The sequence below is a fragment of the Mus caroli genome, chromosome 1, assembly GCF_900094665.2.
Source record: "Mus caroli chromosome 1, CAROLI_EIJ_v1.1, whole genome shotgun sequence".
NCBI lineage: Eukaryota > Metazoa > Chordata > Mammalia > Rodentia > Muridae > Mus > Mus caroli.
Window position 1 is genome coordinate 127,618,918 of NC_034570.1, and position 19,604 is coordinate 127,638,521.

Below are 19,604 nucleotides of genomic sequence, written 5' to 3' on the forward strand. Positions count from 1 at the left end.
CAACCTAATAACTTGAGCTAGTGGAGTCTATGATATCAGCTATTTGGAATTTTGAGACAGGAAGATTGCTGGAACCCCGGATTTTGGAGTTAGCCTGGGCAACACAGTGAAACTCATCTTTTAAAAACAAACACAAATTACAATAATTGCCTTGCAAGTGGGACAGAAAAGGGTGAAGACTGTGGGGGACGCTGGTTGGTTGCTTCTTCTTTTGCTGATAACAGCTTCTGATGACATCTTGGGAGATGGCCTTGGGTGTATCATCTGACCTTTCTGCTAATCAACAGGCATTAGACCAAGTCCAGAGCATGTAACTAACTCTCTTCTATAGAGATGGGAGGGACCATCTCTTACATCCCTGTGGAATGCTACGAGGGAGCGGGAGCGCTCTCTTCCTTCCTCTTCATGTCTAGTTCCTTGACCATTTCTTAGACTATATGAATTTCACACTTACTTTCTGTGTTTAACTATTTAGTGTCTGTTGCTTAAGACTAAAGCATCCTAACTGTGGGAATCACAACCACGTATCCCTGCTTTAGACAACCTGGTAAACATCCTTCCTTGATGCTAAACTGAAAAAAAAAAAAATCCTCGGTGCCTCCTTTAGGCCCCATGAACTACAAATTCTATCCCTCTTCCCCAGGACATGCCTTGGCATGGTTAAGAGAGTTGTCATCCCCCGGATTCTCATATGGTGTTCAAGGCATCCATTGCATTGGCCCCTGTCTAAGTGCATTCTCGTATGTGCTCTTCATGGTCTGTGTCCCTAAACGGAAGGCAGCACTCAGCTAGATGGGTGAAAGATTGACTCGAGATCCATGGTTCTCAATCTGTGGGTCTAGACCCCCTTGGAAGTCAAGTGACCCTGAGACCATGGAAAACACAGATATCTGAGTCACAATTCATAATAAAAACAAAAATACAGTTATGAAGTAGCAAGGAGATAACTTTATGGCTGGGGGGGAGTGGTCACCACAATATAAGGAACTATATTAAAGGCATTATATCACAGCATTTAGAAGGTGTAAACCGTTGATCTAGATAGAATTTGGTTTTTTTTTTTTGTTTTTTGTTTTTTGGTTTTTTTTTTTTGGTTTTTCGAGACAGGGTTTCTCTGTATAGCCCTGGCTGTCCTGGAACTCACTTTGTAGACCAGGCTGGCCTCGAACTCAGAAATCCGCCTGCCTCTGCCTCCCAAGTGCTGGGATTAAAGGCGTGCGCCACCACCGCCCGGCGATAGAATTTGTTTTAATTTAGCTATTAGGCTCTAAGCTTTGTTAAGTCACACCTAAGTCAAGTGAGCTTGCTTATTGACTCTTATCAGCCACATCACATTGGACTATCCACCGATGCATCCTCCACTATTTATCTCTTGTATTTACGTAAGTGGGAAACAGACTCAGCCTTCATTTCAATAATGCATTTTTTGTAACTGATGTTCTCTTTTCTTGTATTCTTATTATCCCTTCTTATTGTGGTTTGGATCAGAAATGTCCCCGACAGGCTTCTTATTCAATGCTCCAGTTCCCAGCTGGTGGCATCATCTGGGAGGTGGTTTAAAGCTCAGGAGATGGGGCCTGGCTGGAGTTGAGTAGGAGAGGGCCAGTGAATGTTATAACTAAGATCCATTCCCTGGCACTGGAGTGATGGCTCAGCAGGTAAGAGCACTGATTGCCCTTCCAAAGGTCCTGAGTTCAAATCCCAGCTACCACATGGTGGCTCACTACCATTTGTTAAAGGTATCTGATGCCCTCTTCTGGTGTGTCTGAAGACAGCTACAGTGTACTTAACATATAATAAATACATCTTTGGGACAGAGCGAGCAGGGTTGGAAAGAGCAGGGCTGGAGCGAGAAGGGGAAAAAAATCCATTCCTCTCACCCCCTGTTTACCATTAACTCTCAGTGGAAAGAGCCTTCTCTTCTATAGACCCCATCTGCCCTGACATTTCACTTCACCATGAGTCACACTTGGTGGAACCCAGCATTGAAATCTTTGAAACCATGAACTACAACTCTTCTTCCCCACATGGTGGTTTGAATGGGAATGGCCCCCATTGACCCATGTGTTTGAGTGCTTGGCCCATAGTGAGTGGCACTGTTAGGAGATACGGTCTTGTTGGGGTAGGTCTGGTCTTGGAGGTAGTGCGTCACTGTGGGGGTGGGCTTTGAGGTCTCCTATACTCAGGCTCTACCCAGTGTGGAGTCCAGTCTCCTCCTGGATACCTTTAGAAAACAGTCTCCTGCTGCTGCCTTCAGATCAAGATATAGAACTCTCAGTTCCATCTCTAGCACCATGTTTGACTGTTCCTCTGCCATGGTTCCTACCATGATGATAATGGACTGAACCTCTAACCTGTAAGCCAGCCATAAGAGTTCCCTTGGTCATGGTGTCTCTTCACAGCAGTCACGACACTAAGATACCCACTGCATATGTGTTTATGTTACATGTTCTTTACAGCAAATCTGAGAAGCACAGAACGCTGTTACCGTGACCATTGCTGTAGCTTTGCTTGAGAATGTAGCTGAAACACCTTTTGAACTCACTTGGAAAAGGCTGGAAAAGCCCTAGGAGGACGGTAAGCACAATTTAACGGGCAGTTCCACTGGGAGCTCAGAAGGCAGAATCAAACAACAGTGTGGACGGCGATGACTGTGCTCATGGGGCTGGAGATCTAGCTGAGCAGTTAGGAACACTGGCTGCTCTTTCTGAGGACCTGGGCTTGATTCCCAGCACTCACTGAGTGGTTCACAATTATCTGTAACTCCAGTTCAAGAGAATCCAGTGCTGTCTACTGGCCACCAAGGGCCACTATGCACACTCATGGTGCACAGGCATAGATGTAGGCAAAACATGCATACGCATAAAATAAAAAGAAATAAAATGTCCAGAAATGGAACCTTTGGGATGGGATTAGCTCATGAGGGTTTGAAACATATGAATTAATTAATCCAAATCATATCTCAACAAGTCTAAAAGAAGGGCTTTGTTTAAAAAGTTAACTAAGCCATGAGTTCCCTCCCTCGCTCCCTCCCTGTCTCTTTCCTTCTTGTCCATGAAGAGGAAAGTTTCAGTCTATCATACACTGCACCCCACCCCAGACATGGCAAACAACATCATCATAGTCCCCCAAACGACAGTCAAGTGCTTACTTGATCTGTAACTGGGAGCCAAGGTCAATATTTCTTTCTGTAAGTTGACTTTTGCAGGGTTTTGTCACTGAGAAGGAAGCTGGGCCAGCATTTTATTGTACAGTTGTTACAGCTCCATGAAGAATAGTTTAAAAAAAAAAAAAGAAAATACGTGACATGCCTCCTTCTGTGTGTTGGCCACAGCTCGCTATCACTCATCCCCACTCCTCCTCTTCCGTCCCCTCTTCCTCCTCCCTCCTCTTCCTCCTTCTCTCCCACTGCTGTCCTATGCTTTCTACTCTCCACGTGTATGTGTGTAATGATGTCTCTAGAAACATCATTTTATATCCTCTTCAGTCTATAAGGAGTAAAGTCTTAAATTTTCCGGGTCTGGCCTCTGACAGTGAGGTTGTTCTGAGGTGGACACTCTGCTGCTTTTCATCAGGCCTTTGGTGGCTGCTATCTCTCAGCTTAGTGAGAAAACTTTAAAGAATCTTATTCAAAACAAGACCTAGCTAATATGGGAGCCATTAGTTATCTACCCATGCAAATTGTATTTTTAAAAGGCATGCTGGTGGCCTCCAGCTGTCTGAGTAGCCAATCCCCACTATTAAATCATGTGGTCACTGATCCCTGTGGACACTGTACACTTTGCAGTTGGGAACAACTGCAAAGATCCAACTAGGGATCATGTGCAAACACATAGCAAGGCTAAGGCAAAAAATAAATTAGGAGCCAGGTGTACTGGTGCACGCCTTTGATCCCAGCACTTGGGAGGCTAAAGTAGGTGGATCTCTGTGAGTTAGAGTTACATAGTAAGACCCTGTCTCAACAAACAGACACCTTGAAAATAAATAACAACAAATAAACAAATCCAGTTAATGGTCAAAAACTATAGCCAAATACTATTATGCAATTCTATAGCTTAAGAAATTTACAATAAGGGCTGGAGAGATGGCTCAGCAGTTAAGAGCACTGACTGCTCTTCCAAAGGTCCTGAGTTCAAATCCCAGCAACTATGTGGTAGTTCACAACTACCCGTAATGAGATCTGATGCCCTCTTCTGGGGTGTCTGAAGATAGTTACAGTATACTTACATATAATAACTAAATAAATCTTTAAAAAATAAAAAGAAATTTACAATGTGTTCATTACATTGAAGTATCTAAAAGGTCCTAAAGCAAAATATGTATACTGAATTTACTCTAAGAGTTCCCACACTAATTTATTCATAGGATTCACATTTTCCCCTATACGGGTTGCATCCTTCTTACAGTAACATTCCTTGATACAAGTCTTAAGAGTGTGTTTTCTAAATTGTATTTTGAAAATTACTACCACGTCTCAGAAAGGCCATAGATTGTCATCTTTGGTCGGAGAGTTAACAGTCTTCGTAATCAGTAGTAGCCTGGGGACCTTTGTGAGTCTCTAGGGACTTTCAGGGAAATCACAAACTGAAAACTTTCCCCCCTAGAAGCACAAAGAAGTGATTTGCCCTTTGGGGTCTGATTCCCCTAGAATTCTACAGTGGAGATTTTCCAAGATTAGATGTATCACAAAGGATTAAATGGAGAAGTATATGTGAGAAGTAAACGTGAGAAGCCCCTGTAATAGCTAGTAGAGTCTGTCACATTCCGCTAGCTATTAAAGGGGTGACAAAAAAAGATAGATGCCATGCTTGTCTCTCAGATCATCAAAAGGTGCCTATGTGTGCGATGTAAAATAAAGGTTTGTAATTTTTCTGTTTTAATTTTGATAGTGAAAATATAGCTAGAACCCTCACAAACAGCCTCGGGAGTTCTAAATCATTTCAAAAGGGTGTAAGAGGGTGTGGGACTAAGATGTTTTAAAATGCCATTCCAAATTAAATCTCCATAGAGGGAAACTGAGGCTCTGTGCTCCGGCAGGAGTTCCTTTAAGTAGAACCAGTCTGTGGGTTTGATTCTATGGAATTAGCTCAACAGCACTCTTGCCTACTACTGTGAGCTAAAACACAAAACAAAACCCCCAAATATTTGGCTTGGGTAAGACAATTGGAACTCCAAAGTAAGCTGTTATCTCATATGTATGCTGTCTACACCCAGAAGCAATGTGCAGAGGCAGAAGGGCTGAGCCAAGGAAAACAGAACACTGGGCAAGGCGACCTTACCTAAGGCCACAAGCATCACAATTCTGGGGAGTGATTACTAGGAGTGTACACAGCTGAAATGTGTACATGTGTGTTGCATATGACTCTGTATATGTGCACAAGAGACTGGAGGGTCTACGTCATTTATTACATTTGGGCAGAATATTTAGGACGATCATTTCTTTGGTAAAGATCATTTTGGAGAGACGCTGTTGAGAATGAAGAATGTCTGTGAGACACTGAGAGAGGATGCCTTTACATCAGACATCTCTGCCCTGATATCAGTACCCTAGGATCCCTGATGCTTGATAAATTCCGCTTTGGTCAGAGACAAGACATTTATTTACTTAGGGATCTGAGGATGGTACCCAATCCATTATAAGGATGGTCCCTGTGCACCTGCCTCAACATCAGTGAACAGAGTGACAGCTTTGTAAATAGATGGATCAAAGACCACTCCACATCCTCAGGGATGGATCTTTTGGACATCCCATGAATGCCTGGCATCTCTTCGTTGGGCTTTATTCTGTTTAGGTCGGATGATCCTGTGGTGTGACTCAGATGCGATTGTAAATGCCAATTTAGGAGGGTCATCATTTCCTAGGAGCCTGGGGCTATGGCGATACTGGACAGATACACTTTGCTGGGTATCACAGGGGCAAGTAAGGGCATATAGCTGATGCCTGTGAGAGGTGCCCAGGTCAGAGGTAATGTCAGCCATCCAGTCCCTAGCTAGGAGTACCAACAGTAGGGAGAGAGGTGGAGAGGAACTCAGACCCTCTGTCCTAGCACGGATTCTAAGACCTAGCTTACATGTGCAAATTCATGCTAAGATTGTTGAGATACACCCTACCTGTTGCTTTTGTATCAATGTACCATGAACTCTGTGGCTTAAAACAACACAAGTGTAATACAGCTCTATAGGTCTTAAGTCTGATTTGAATGACAGTGGATTAAAATCAATATATATTATATGAGACTTCTAGGTCTAGAGAAGGCCAAAACTCTTTTCCTCCACCTTGAGAGCCAGCAACATAGCACCAGACATATGGTCACGTTTGTCTCTGACTTATAGCAGAAAAAACATTTCTCTCTTAAGGTCTCCCCTGATTAGATAGGACCCCTCTTGAATAGTTCAATATACTCTCTCAACCCTAAAAGCCTTAATTTTTTCTTATCACATCTGCAAAGTCATTTTGCTAGATAAGATAACCTAGTCACAGGATGAGGCAGTAGCACTTGGACCTTTCTGATAGTGGTGCGCATATTCTTATCACATTCTGCCAGCTCAGGGAGCCTCCTGCTGCCCTCAAAACTTCTCTACCACTCTGAGCTCCTCTGGCTCCTGGTCCAAGTTTCCTACTAACTTTTACAATTTTGTTCCCAGCAAAACTCTTGCTATCTTAAATTGTAATGGCTCGTTGGCCATTGTGATGGTTTGTACATGCTTGGCCCAGGCAGTGGCACTATTATTAGGAGGTGTGGCTCTGTAGGAGTAGGTGTGTCACTATGGGCATGGGTTTAAGATCCTCACCCTAGATGCCTGGAAGTCAGTCTTCCACCAGCAGCCTTCAGGTGAAGACAGAACTCTCAGCTCATGCCTGCCTGGACGCATGGAGGACTGGGGCAAAGTTCTTCAGAAGGCAGTATATATGTTTTGAATCAATGTCTGATATATGGTACAGTTTTTCTCAGAGCCAAGATTCATAGGTCCAGGAAACAAGGGGTGGAAAAGGGAATAGTTCCACTCACTATCACTCCTACAAACATTCCATTGAACTGGAAGCTCAGACTTCCCCCTGGTCATTTTGGGCTTCTATAGCCCTTAAACCAACAGGCTAAGAGAGGAATAACAGTGTTTGGAGGGATGATAGATCCAGATTACCATGGGGAAATTGAATTGCCTCTCCAGAATGGAGGTAAGCAAGATTATGTCTGGAGTGTAGGAGATCCCTTAGGGCGTCTCTTAGTACTACCATGTGCTGTGATTAAAGTCAATGGGAAACTACAACAGCCTAATCCAAGCGGGATGACAAAGGGCACAGACCCATCAGGAATGAAGGTATGGGCCACTCCTCCAGGAAAAGAGCCAAGACCTACTGAGGTGCTTGCCGAGGGTGGAGGAAACCCAGCATGGGTAGCAGAGGAAGGTAGTTATAAATTCCAGCTAAGACCACGTGACCAATTGCAGAAAGGAGGATTATAAGTGACATGAGTTCTTCTGTTTTATTTTGTTACTAAAAGTGTTTCCTAAGGGACATTGACCTATTCTAAATTTACAAAGAATTTGCATTTGCACGAGCAATAGTTATATTATGTTAGGCATCATTATGACCTGATAATTCCAGCTAAGACCACATGACCAATTGCAAAAATGAGGATTATAAAATAACATGAATGTTTCTGTTTTATTTTGTTAAGAACACATTGTCTTTCTTTAAATTTCTTTAACATCAATTGGTATTTAAACTGAGATACTAAAAGAATGCTCCCAAGGGACATTGCCCCATTGTAAATTTACAAATGTGTTTGTGATTGTACGAGAAATAGTTACATCATGGTAGGCATATTTATGACCTTGTTATTGTTTCATGTGGACATGAGATATTATTTGTGTCAAGTTGACAAGGGGTAATTGTAGTGGCTATTCCTGGTTGTCAACTTGACCATATCTGGAATGAACTACAATCCAGAATTAGAAGGATCACCTGTGATCCTGATCTTGAGGTTTGGAGACACAAGTTTCTGACCTGGATGTTGGCATGGAGATCTTGAGGTATAGTGGCTATGAATCCCAGGAGACTAAGGCAGGAAGATCTCTGAGTTCAAGGTCATCTGGGACAAAACAAGTCCCAGATCCAGGTGTGGTGGTACACACCTTTATGTGGGCTATATGCCTTCTCCTGGAGACCTACATAAGGACATAGGAAGAAGGAAGATTCTCTCTTCTTCTGCTTGCCTTGTGGGACTGAGCAACTGCTAGAGCCTTGGGCTTCCATTCACAGCTGCTGCTGACCACTGTTGGGCAGTTGTAGTACAGACTGTAAGTCATCAACACATTTGCTTACTGTATAGAGACTACCCATAAGTTCTGTGACTCTAGAGAACCCTGACTAATACAACCATTGTTTTTTGGTTTTTGTTTTTGTAATAAATATCAAGTTATACAAGAGCAGAGATGGGGCTGAAGAGATGGCTTAGTGGTTACATGTACTGACTGCTCTTCCAAAGGTCCTGAGTTCAATTCGCAGCAACCACATGGTGGATCCCAACCATCTGCAATGTGATCTGACGCCCTCTTCTGGTGTGTCTGAAGACAACTACAGTGTACTCATATACATAAAATAAATAAATCTTTAAAAAAAAAAAAAGAGCAGAGACAAGGCTAGCCTCCCCCTCCCCCAGGCAGCTTCAGTGTCTTGTATAGTGCTCAGATAATATGTCTGAGGAGGAAAACTCTTTTGTGACACATGACTTTCTATACTAAATTTCATTCTAGCCATATGACTATTCCTCTTTCCAGGAGCCCCAACCCATCAAAGCTGTAGGGCCCTTAGCTAAGGAAACTGGTACCCAGAGAGGGAATGCATGTTTTCTAGGGTAACACAGGAGCTTAGTTCGATGCACTTGAGGCCAAAGCTCAAGTGTCCTCACTGCAGTGGCCCCTGGACTCAGGTGACTCCAGTTTCCTTCACTGCTGGTAAGAAGTTCACATCTGTCCCTCTGCAGCCTGTAACCTCCTCCTAGTCCCAGACCCGCCTAGTACACCTTGTTTCAATTTGCCAGGCCTTCAGAACCAGTGCAGGCTAAGGAGGCACAGCTCCCTCCAGCCCACGCCTATTACTAATCCTGTTTTGCTCTCTTTGGTGTATGTCTTTGTGTGTAGGAATAGAGACTGGGCCCTTGAGTTCCTTGTTAAAAAACAAAACAAAACAAAACAAAACAAGACAAAAATGTGTCTCTTTAATAATATTTTCAGACTGTGAATAAGCACAATGGTCCTTGATCTTGTTCTAAAATCATTACTAGTTTCATTTCTAAAATGCTTTCTCTGAAACAGTAAGATAGTATAAGGCGAGGACAAACAAAGCCCTCTAGGAGGAGTTGAACGGACCCACAGGGCTAGAGCTTCAGTTTTCAGTAAGAAAGGCAGACATTCCCTTTTCTTGCTAAATCCTGGTAGAGAAATGCGTGCCTCTCCCTAGATTGGAAGACTCCGGGAACAAGAGAAGGTGGGTCTTGTTGTCTTGGCAACTAGCGAGGTGGGGCTGAGCGGCGACTGTAGCAGCCAATAGATGCTGAAGGGGTGGAGCCTGCTGATCAGTGGCGGCTGCGGCTGAGCTTGCAGGTTGGTAGACCCGGCATTGGGGGAGGGGTGCGGGGTCGCAGGAACACTGGGGGTTCCCAGCCACCCCAAATCCTTAGGCAGGGTGTGCAATACTTTTGGCGGTTAGAATCGGGGCTTCTGGTTGGGCCTGAGCGGCGCTACCAGGGCGGTGGAGGCAGAGATGGCGGAGGGCGGTGGGAGGAGAGGTGAGGGTCGGAACGCGGCCTGGTGACAGGATCTAGGGGCTCCGGGCGGCTGTAACCTCAGAAAACTCCCTCTGCTAGTGCACAGATAGCTTTTGAGAGCTGGACTTGGTGAGGAGAGGGAAAGGTTTAGAAGGCCAGGAATCCTGGAACTCAGCCCTCTTCCCTCGTCTGGCAAAGCTGAAAAGGGGCCGAGGGTGCTGCCTCTGTTGTGACCACTATCCCTTTTTCCGACTCCATGTTTCTTTTTATCCCCCCAGGCATCTAGTCTTGCTGGCTCAGCAAGCCCGATAAGCATGAAGCTGCTGTGTTTGGTGGCTGTGGTGGGGTGCTTGCTGGTGCCCCCAGCTCAAGCCAACAAGGTGAGGGAAGTGGGCCAGCGACACCTTGTTCCTGGGCTGCCGCCGAGGTAGCGGAAACGCCACCCTGACCCCTCCCCCACCCGAGAACCCTACTTGGGGGCGGGGACCTTACCTGGGACAAGCTGCTGGCCATCTTAAGGGTGTAGAGAGCACGGGGTTCAGAGCCTACCACACAGGGTCCGGACCAAACTAGCCCTAGGTAGACTTCTCCGCAAGCAAGAAAGTTTGTTTAAGAGAAGTTACCCAAGTTCTCTGTATCTTCCTTTGCCCCAAGTAAAAACAGCTGTGGTCGAATCTCCTGCTCAATTTGATAGTCAAATCATGTAATGCTGTAAAATGCTCTGAGTGTAAAGGCATGCACAGATGGGAGCTTTTTGGCTTCAAAGCTAACGCAGCTGCACCGTGGACTCCAGAGGCTGCTCTCATTCCTTCCGGGTGGGAGACCCGCAGCTAGGTTTAGATGATGTATGCGGCTCTAGGCTGTACGCTTTCGATTCTGACTCTCCCTGAGACACTGAAATAACGTTGAGTATTAGGGCTTGCTTGCTTGCTTCTTTGCTCTTCAAGGAATTCCCGACGGGAGTCTTCCGGTGATAACGTCCCAGTTTTCTTTATTCATCCCTTTCCCCTTTCCAACCTAAGGAGTTAAGACAGAATTGAAGGGGAATCTGGCCACCTAGCTCACCAGACACAATTGTAGGCTCCAGGGTTGAAAAAAGCCTGTCACTTTGCTTGCTATATACACTGCAGTCCCACAATTCCCTCCTCCCCCCCATCCCATCCCTCCTCTTTCTCCCAGCACATCACTTCATGGATGGCAGGCAGCCTTGGGTAACTTCTGTGAGTTTGTTTTTGATACCAGAGAGGTTTCTATCTTGAGGACCAAGTGGAAGAACACGCTTCCTATAGAGCCAGACCTTGATGAATTGGGGATGGGAAAATTCAAAAGCATGCCTATAGTCACCCAACGGAGCAGAGTACAAGACTTTGCTAGCCTGCCTAGACTCTGAACCCAGGCAGGACTCTTCCCTGCAATTTCCTCTTTTTCCTTCCAGAGCTCTGAAGATATCCGGTGCAAATGCATCTGTCCGCCTTACAGAAACATCAGCGGGCACATTTACAACCAGAATGTGTCTCAGAAGGACTGGTAAGACACTGTCAATGGTTGAGCCCCCCAGCTATGTCACCGGCCAGACTGAAATTATCAATGTTTACTAGATTTCTTATCCTAGAGATAAGTTACCCATTCCTGTGGAGAGCCTACAAAGGAATATTTTGTCCTTAACCATTTGATAACAAAATCCAGGTATCTTGAATTCCAGCTGAGGAGGTTGGGTTTTGTTGTTTTGCTTTGAGTTTAAATCTCTGTTGATACATGTTAGAATGGTCGTAGAGACAAGGCAGGTGTGTGTAGCGTACACTTTTGCAAAGCTCTCTACCTGTGTGCTCCGTTAGCCTCAAGCAACCTTCTAAGGTAAAAGGAGTAGATATTCTTCCCATTATATAATTGCATAGGCTTAAGTCCAAAGATCTTATATTATGTTTCTTTTGTCTCTGGTCTTGAATTCATTCTTAGTCGCTTATTTAAAACAAAACAAAGCAAAAAGCATTGAATGACCAAAGATTCATTCAGGTAAAGAAAACCAGTGAAAGGAAGTATAAGCACAGTGTTCTAGAAGGAATAGTTTAAGGAGTTAGAATCTGGAGACACATTCAGTGGATGTTCAAGACAGGGAGAAAGGCTGCCGTGCTGAGGAGAAGGGAGGGGCATGTGGGATTGGAACTGGAAAGGCTTGGGATGGTGTCATAGTGTAGAAGTAGGGCCAGGGGATGGAAGCTTCAGGGGGATGGATCTCAGCGTGGGTTAAAAGCCATCTCTGGCGCTGCTAGTTCTAGGATGGGAGGCTTCATCCTTGAAGACATCAGCATACCGACGGGGTAGGGTCACAGCAAGGCATTGGATGGGGATGGGTCAAGGTTACCGCTACCTGTATATCAAGGATCACTAGGTGAGCTTTGAGAAAATACACAGTCCTGGCACTCTCCTGCCGAGATTTGATTCAGCAAATACGGTAGTGGTGGAGGGCTAACCTTTGCTTGGAATCCTTGAGGTGCTCATAATGCGATCCAGAGCACATCTGAGAGTTTTCAGGCGGTTATTTTCAAGCTTCTGGATAGCATGAGAGGCATTCTATGCGGATGCATAGACTCGAGGACCGCCCTTCCTGGATCCCGTTTGTTTCAGATTACTTAATATCCACTGTACTTTGATTTACTTTTAAAATTCATATGTGTGTGCGTATGTATATGTCTGTGTGTTTGCCTACTTTTATGTCTGTTTACTATCTGCATACAATACTTGCAGAAGCCAGAAGAGGGCCCTTGGATTAGATTCCTTGGAATGGGAGTTACAAAAGCTTGTGAGCTGCCATGTGGATGCTGTGAATCAAACCCGGGTCCTCTGGAAGAGCAGCCAGGAGTGCTCTTAACCATGGAGCCATCTCTCCAGCCCTATAGTGATTTCCTTACGAGCAAAGTATGGTAATAATTTTGAGTGTGAAGTGTGTATATTAATGTGAATTTATATAGTACTTAGGATGATACCCACACATGCTAACATAAATGTTAGCTGATGTTTATTAATAATATCATACTATCACCCTTTGTAGCGATTACATAATCAAATTATTCTATAACCCTGGGAAGTGTGGCCTTCTCCTAAAGCACTCGTCTAATTCTTGTGTTTCTTCTGACCTGATGGTGGCATTACCACAATGGCAGTCTGGAGAGACTGCAGTGGACTCCTCTCATCGGCAGAGACACGACACTGACCCCACTTCCTTCACACAGGCAGACTCTGCTACTGGAAAACGTTAGCAATGCTCTCTGGGCTTATACTGTGACCTGAAAACTCAAGCTTGGTTGCCCAGAGGATGGGATCCTGCCTATAACTTCCAGGCTGTAGTTTATCCTTTCTCTTCAGAAGCAGACTTGGGGGTTATCTGATGAACAGTTTCACATTAAGAACCTAAATGTCAGCAGTTCCTTCCCTTAAGGGTGTTGGGCAGAGGCTAAAACTTGGGGGTAAGACCCCAGGATTCTAGGGTCTGGCAGCACTGACCCTGGCTGAGAGCCATCATGGATTTACTTGGTGACCATTGGTGGAGCAGAAATGGACATGCTACCGGCATCTTAGTGCCAGGACTAGAATTAGAGATCTCATGGAGTCTTTAGGTCTAGTGTCCCATGCTGGCTTTAGGACTGAGGCCAGCACCCAGTGTCATATTAGTGTGTTGCTGGTTTCTGTCATCTAGTGTTGAAAGAATATAATCACATCCATATAAAAAGTCCCTTTTGGTGGGTCTTTTGAGAAATGTTGCATAGACAAGTCCCAGAGTTGAGGTGTTAAAGTAGGACCCTTCTACAAACACAGCCTGTCAGGGAAACACAAGCTGTGTGGGGTATGCAATCAGAACTGGGTTGGCTGAGAGGTCCTGCAAACTCTTCCTTACCACTGCCTGCCTCCTACACAGTATTTCAGTGCTACCCAAAGGGGCACAGTTTGAAAGACACCGATCAAGCTTAGCTTCCATCATCAGTGAAAGACTGAGGCCCAGGGAGGTTAAGTAAGTTACTGACATCACAGACTCAGAAGAGCTTGTCTTTCGCCTTCACTTTCTTCCCTGCCCAGTCCCCAAAGTCAAATGGAAGTATGTAGAGTTTTGGTGACTCTCGGGAGAGCCAGAAAGGACAGAAATCTTTCACCTTTTTATTGCTGTTCCCTGTAACTGTTTACAGCCTATTTCCCTGGGCACCAGGGTCCAAGTTGAAGAACTAAAGATGGTTTCCTAACACTACACCTTGACTTTCCAGGGCATTCACAGATCCTACTGTAGCCATGGGGTAGCCTTTCTGATCCAGAGCTCTGTGTGGCTCAGGAAAGGGAGAACTCTGCTCCCTGGAGGCTTGGTTTGTTGGAGAAGGGAGAGCCACATTCACTCTGCACAGGAATGATGGGAGATTGTGTTTTACATTTTAGAGACAGTTTCACATAGTTCTGGACACCCTTGAACTCAAGATCCCCTTACTTAGTTCCCAGAGCACTGGGATTACAGTTGGGCTTACACCACCATGTCTGGCTCACGGTGACCAGTGGAAACTAGCCTTGTCTGTGAATGATTCCCAAGTGATGTGCAAGGCCTAGAGGCAGTGCCCTGAAACACAGCAAGGAGGCTCCTGTTCCTGCTGCAGAGGGTAGAGTGTTACCCAGAGGTGGAACCAGGATCATCAGAGGGTTAGATAACAGATAGACGCCACACACTGGACTGGAGGAGAAACGGAGTCTTTGAAGGACCTTCTCCTCTTATGTCAGTGCATGGCCTTGCATATCCTTGGCGCCTCTGCTAACACCCCAGCCCGACAGCTTGGAATATCAAGCCTGACTGTATTCAGGGAGCCATGCTTGCCTTTTGCAGCACGTCCATCAGAACTGGAAGAACCTTTTAAAGTGACAGTGAAGGCGGGCTGACTGTCCACTACAGCATGATGCTTTCCTGCTTCACCTCTTTGAGCCTCTGAATGGCTTATTTTCTTCTCAGTGATAGTGCTTTTTTCTCTGGAGTCTTTTGGTTGGAAACCTAATGATCTAAGGAAGTTTGGGAATGAGACCTAACTGCACAGCTGGGCTCAAGCTGGACAGAGACTGAGTCAGCCACTGGTGGTGGCCCAAACCTCACAAGCGTGGCGAAACTGCCATTTTTGCCATTCTAGGCGTGTTTCCTTCATTTTAATAGAAAATGTACCCACGTTGCTCAGGAGCACTGCTGGTGAAGTGAGCGGTGGAGGCTCACTCTTGGCTTCTGATATAGTTGGCACTCACCCACTGAACCCACACCATGCTCAGCACAAGCGATAGGGACCCATGCAAGCTATAACTTGTGTTTGCATGGGACCTCACATCTATTGGGTAGAAGAGTCCACATCAAGGATGAAGAGCAGTGTGGTTGGGGATGAGGCAGGGGATGGGAGTGTGGGTGGGTGGTCAGACCTTAGGGCTGAATCATCTGATTGGGCTGTAGTAGGGTGGGGCCAGAGAGGGGCAATGGGACAGTTTGTTTGCCTGGGTGTTGGAGGAACTATGGAGCCACTGATTGGTTTTAAGCTGAAGAAGGATTTGACAGGAATCCCAGTTTGCTATGGTCCTTGGTGCTGTCACTTGGCTACTGTGGGAAGTGGGTTCTAGGCCAACTAGAGGCAAAGGAGCTAGGAAAGACATAAACATTTGCCTGAGAAAGATTATGAGAGCTCCAGGTCCCACAGCCAGTGCGCAGGACTGACAACTGGGGTCAAAGTGCATGGATGTGGCGATTAAGGCTCCTATGGGGCAGTTAGGTGGTGAGCACAGTCGTCAATGGGCCTGAAGAGATCTAGAAGGCTGAAGGGACGTTTGGATTGGAGACCCAGGCCAGGAAAAACAGCCCAAGAGAAGGCAGCTAAGGGCAGGGCTTTAGGACCACTGATGAGTTTTGTCCTGGTCCTGTGGCCAGGAAATGGGGCTGTTGTCTGGGAGAGCCCTTCCTGGGAGCTCGCACCTATGGGCTTAGGCCTTCAGCATCCTGCTAGCCGCTACTCCTGGAGCTCCGGGTGTGGGACCCTTTGTCAGCCCTGTCTGTTTGTGTTGCAGCAACTGCCTGCATGTGGTGGAGCCCATGCCAGTGCCTGGCCACGACGTGGAAGCCTACTGCCTGCTCTGCGAGTGTAGGTACGAGGAGCGTAGCACCACAACCATCAAGGTACCGCTGCGGGTTGGGGGGGCGGGGGGGGGCGGGGGCTGCATCCGCGTGTGTCTCAACCCATGAGTTCTGTTCTGTTTTTAACATTCTGAAGCCTTGTGCAGATAAGGGACCTGGTTCCCACATTTTGGGTGGGGGCGGGGTTTCTGACATGGCGGCAGGGCTCCTATGCAGTGAGAGTGAGAGCTTTTACCGCTGCACGAGGCTCCATTTTCCCTCCAGAGCAGCAGCTCTCAGCCTTCCTAACGCTGTGACCCTTTGATACAGTTCCTCGTGTAGTGGTGACCCCCCCCACACACACACACTATAACATTATTTCATCGATACTTCATGACTAATTTTACTAGTTACGAATCCTAACGTAAATATCTGATATTCAGGATATCTGATATGTGACCCTCAAGGGCATCATGACCCGCAGGTTGAGAACTGCTGTTCTAGAGAAGGCATTGAGTACGTCTCCTCCGGGTGCCTGACTGTCAGCACGATGCTAGGAGTAGAGGTAGACTCCAAGGGAGCATGCAGGTTATCCTCAATGATGTTAGCCTCCTTTGAAAAAGCCTTCATGGCCACATAAGGCATTGGACATTAGATTCAGGGTCTTTTACTGTTTCCTGAGCCTCGCCCTTGTTAACCACCTGGATGAATTGAAGATAGAAGTGATAGATATGGCCCACTCCAGATATGGAGAAGGGTGCTACAAAGCCCTTGTCTGTCCTTCTGTCATCAGGCTGGATTCAGACCTGTCTGGAGGCTGAGAAGCCAACCATCCTCTGACAAGCAGAGAAATAGTATCAGAAAAAGTTTAACGATATCAAATTCTTCCTTGGCTCTTGCTTTTGAGGCATGTTTAGAGAGGAGCTCATCTTCACACGGTCCCTGCCTGCCCTAGGGAGCTATGGCCCTTAGGACTGTAACTCCCCATACTCCCCCATTTATGTGGAAAATAGCTGTGTGTTATCCTTTAGCTCTGTCAGGCTGGGCAGGTTGCCTTCTATTCACTCTCCTGCCTGGGGCAGCCTCTCTGGACCTCTCCTGATGGTGCTGACTTCCTTCATAGGTCCCACCCTCTAGAGACCATCTAGATGCCCAGGACCTTCGATCCAGAGCCCAGTGTCACCTCCTCCCTGTGGAAGGGAAGGTGCTCCCAGCACGGGGACTGTGTCAGCACAGGCTCCGAATCCCTCGTAGTTTGCTCTGCCTAGGAGCCTCAAGCACGTGTGTCACCTCCCCTCTCCTGAGGTTCTCTATTCTCTGTGTGTATACTCGTCCGTGTGGAGGCCAGAGGTCAACTCTGAGTGTTTTCCTCAGTTGCTTTCTGCCTTGTTGCTTGAGGCAGAACCTGGAGCTTATCAGTTCAGCTGAGTTAGCTGACAGTCCTATGTCCTCCCCCGAGCACTGAGCATATTGGCACACGCCATCTTGTGTGATGTTTTTTTGATTGTGAGTTCTGGGAAATTTAAATTGTATCCTCATGCTTGCGAGCAATCACTTCACTGAGCTATCATCTTGGCCCTTAGTGTGGGTTGGTTTGTTTTCTAACCCCTTTTTCCAGTCAGGGCCACTGCTGGATCAGATGCCAGCAATAGCTAGGCATTTTGGGTGGGTAGAAAAAGCATTTGAGGTGTAGCCAGCCAAGCCAGGTCCACATCTCATCTCTGTCACTTCATCTGCCAGTCTTGGGGCCCTGGGTGAATTCTGTGGAACTGTGGTTCCAGTATGGTGATCCCATCCCATCTGGGCCATTTCAGGCTGAGTGGAGGAGGTCCTGTGGTCTTCACTGAGGGATTAGTGACTCAGGAGAGAGACCATGAGTGCTGAATGTCGCATAGGGGCCTCCAGTACTCACACTTCACACTGAGTTAATCTTACTGAGTCTGCCCTTTAAATGCTTTTGATTCAGTGTGTTTTGTCTGTGGTGGGGATACATGTCACAATTGAAGCACACACAGAACAACTTATGGGAGTCAGTCCTTTCCACCATGTGGGGCCACCCGGTCACCGAGCTTGGTAGCAGGCACCTCTATCTGCTGAGCCATCTTACTGGCCTGCATCCGTCCTTCCCAGAAGACACAATTACTCTAGCTTAGGAGGCTCCGTACGTGGGAGATGAGTGAGGTAGTCATCTTCCCTTCCCTCAGCCCTCAGGATGCAGCCTCTTGCTTTCCCCCCATCCCTCCCCCCATGCATAACGATGCACTAAGCATAGCACACCCTCTCAGGACACGAGCTACCCCCTCCCATTCTGCACCCGAAGTGAGGCCAGCCTGGATCCCCTGGCTTACTCTTTTTGGTCTCTGTTCTCTGGCCTCCTCAGCTGGTCCTCCTTGCTCTGGCCTAGTTCCTCATGAATCTCTAGTCTTTGATATAGGCTCTTGTATAGCCAGATGGCCCCTGCCTCTCACGTCACCTCAGAGTCTCTCAGGTGCCTAGCAGCAAGCTTAGTATCTGAAATCTTGGTGCCTGCTGGAATGTTCCTTGTCATTGAACTGTCTCAGGCCAGCACAGAGCCTGTGGTGTGCATCACTTTCCCTTCCATCCAGCCCCACACTGCCTCCTAGTACCAGTCTCTAACTTGATGGTAGCCAGGGTGGATATAAGACTAGAAATGGGGTCCTGACTCTGAATATGGGGGTCACTGAACAAGGCTGATGTCTTCCATAGGTCATTATTGTCATCTACCTGTCTGTGGTGGGGGCCCTCTTACTCTACATGGCCTTCCTGATGCTGGTGGACCCGCTCATCCGGAAGCCAGATGCCTATACTGAGCAGCTGCACAATGAAGAGGAGAATGAGGTAACCCTAGCTCTCTGGGCTAAACCCTAAAGCAGGGGTGCCCGTCCTCCCCACCCCTGTCATCTTCAGTTGCTTTTCCCTGTCCATTTTCTCATACTTCACCAAGAGACAGCAGCCATTGCCCTTTGCCCCTCCAGATGCGCTAGGCAGTGGCTCTGAGCTTCCCTGACACCTGGCACCAGGCAGCCTCAGTGCTTGGTGTTCCTAGGCTGGGGTGGAGGAGGGCGATCCTCCCAGGGACACATGCTATGCTGCCTGCTCAGATTGGGTCTAGCATGCAGAGGACTCCTTGGAGGTAGCAGGTTTTGTTCAGGGATTCGACAAGCATCTGTCAAGTGCTCACTCAGTTCAAAGCTTGGCCGTGGGGGCTGGTGACAGAGGGGGAATCTCAGAAGCTAGAAGGCCAGGTGCGTGGTGACCAGCACAGCCATGTACAAATGCAGGATTTGGATTTCTTAGGATAGACTAGGAGTGGTGGCAAGTAGAACTGCCCGGGAAGTTCAGCCAGATCAATGAAGGCCTTGAATGTCAGGCTAAAGAATCTTGAGTTCATATGATAAGCAATTAGGAAGCACTGTGCCAGGCAGCTTACATACCTGTCTGAAGGACAGCGTCTCTGCAGCCTCCTCGCTGGAAGAAACCACAGTCTGTCAACGGACTGGGGATTTGGTACAGGAACCTAGGTGTGTCTAGATGAGCATGTGGCAGGAATGCGCCTCAGCCATGACAACTGGCCCTGGGAGATGTCACCAAAGAAGCCAGAAGATGGCTACCTTAAAGAAGAAAAAGAAAAAAAAAAAAAAAAAAAACGTGCCCTTGCCAGCTGCCTTCTGATAGTTGGAGCTTGTTGATCATTCTCAGGAATG

At 46.8% G+C, this 19,604-nt stretch overlaps 1 protein-coding gene across 2 annotated transcripts in view; it reads left to right on the forward strand.

Moving 5' to 3' along the window:
- Window positions 1-9,545: 9,545 nt before the first annotated feature.
- The window catches only part of Tmem9 (transmembrane protein 9), a 16,868-nt gene continuing 6,809 nt past the window's right edge, over window positions 9,546-19,604 (forward strand). The window contains exons 1-5 of one of the 2 annotated variants that reach the window (XM_021159659.2): window positions 9,546-9,606; window positions 10,049-10,150; window positions 11,206-11,297; window positions 15,834-15,942; window positions 18,607-18,738. In XM_021159659.2, coding sequence (XP_021015318.1) covers window positions 10,085-10,150; window positions 11,206-11,297; window positions 15,834-15,942; window positions 18,607-18,738 — 399 coding nt within the window. In that variant the 5' untranslated portion in view covers window positions 9,546-9,606; window positions 10,049-10,084. Of the gene's footprint in view, window positions 9,607-9,650; window positions 9,689-10,048; window positions 10,151-11,205; window positions 11,298-15,833; window positions 15,943-18,606; window positions 18,739-19,604 lie in introns of those variants that run through there. The other variant, XM_029481302.1, reaches the window with a different exon arrangement.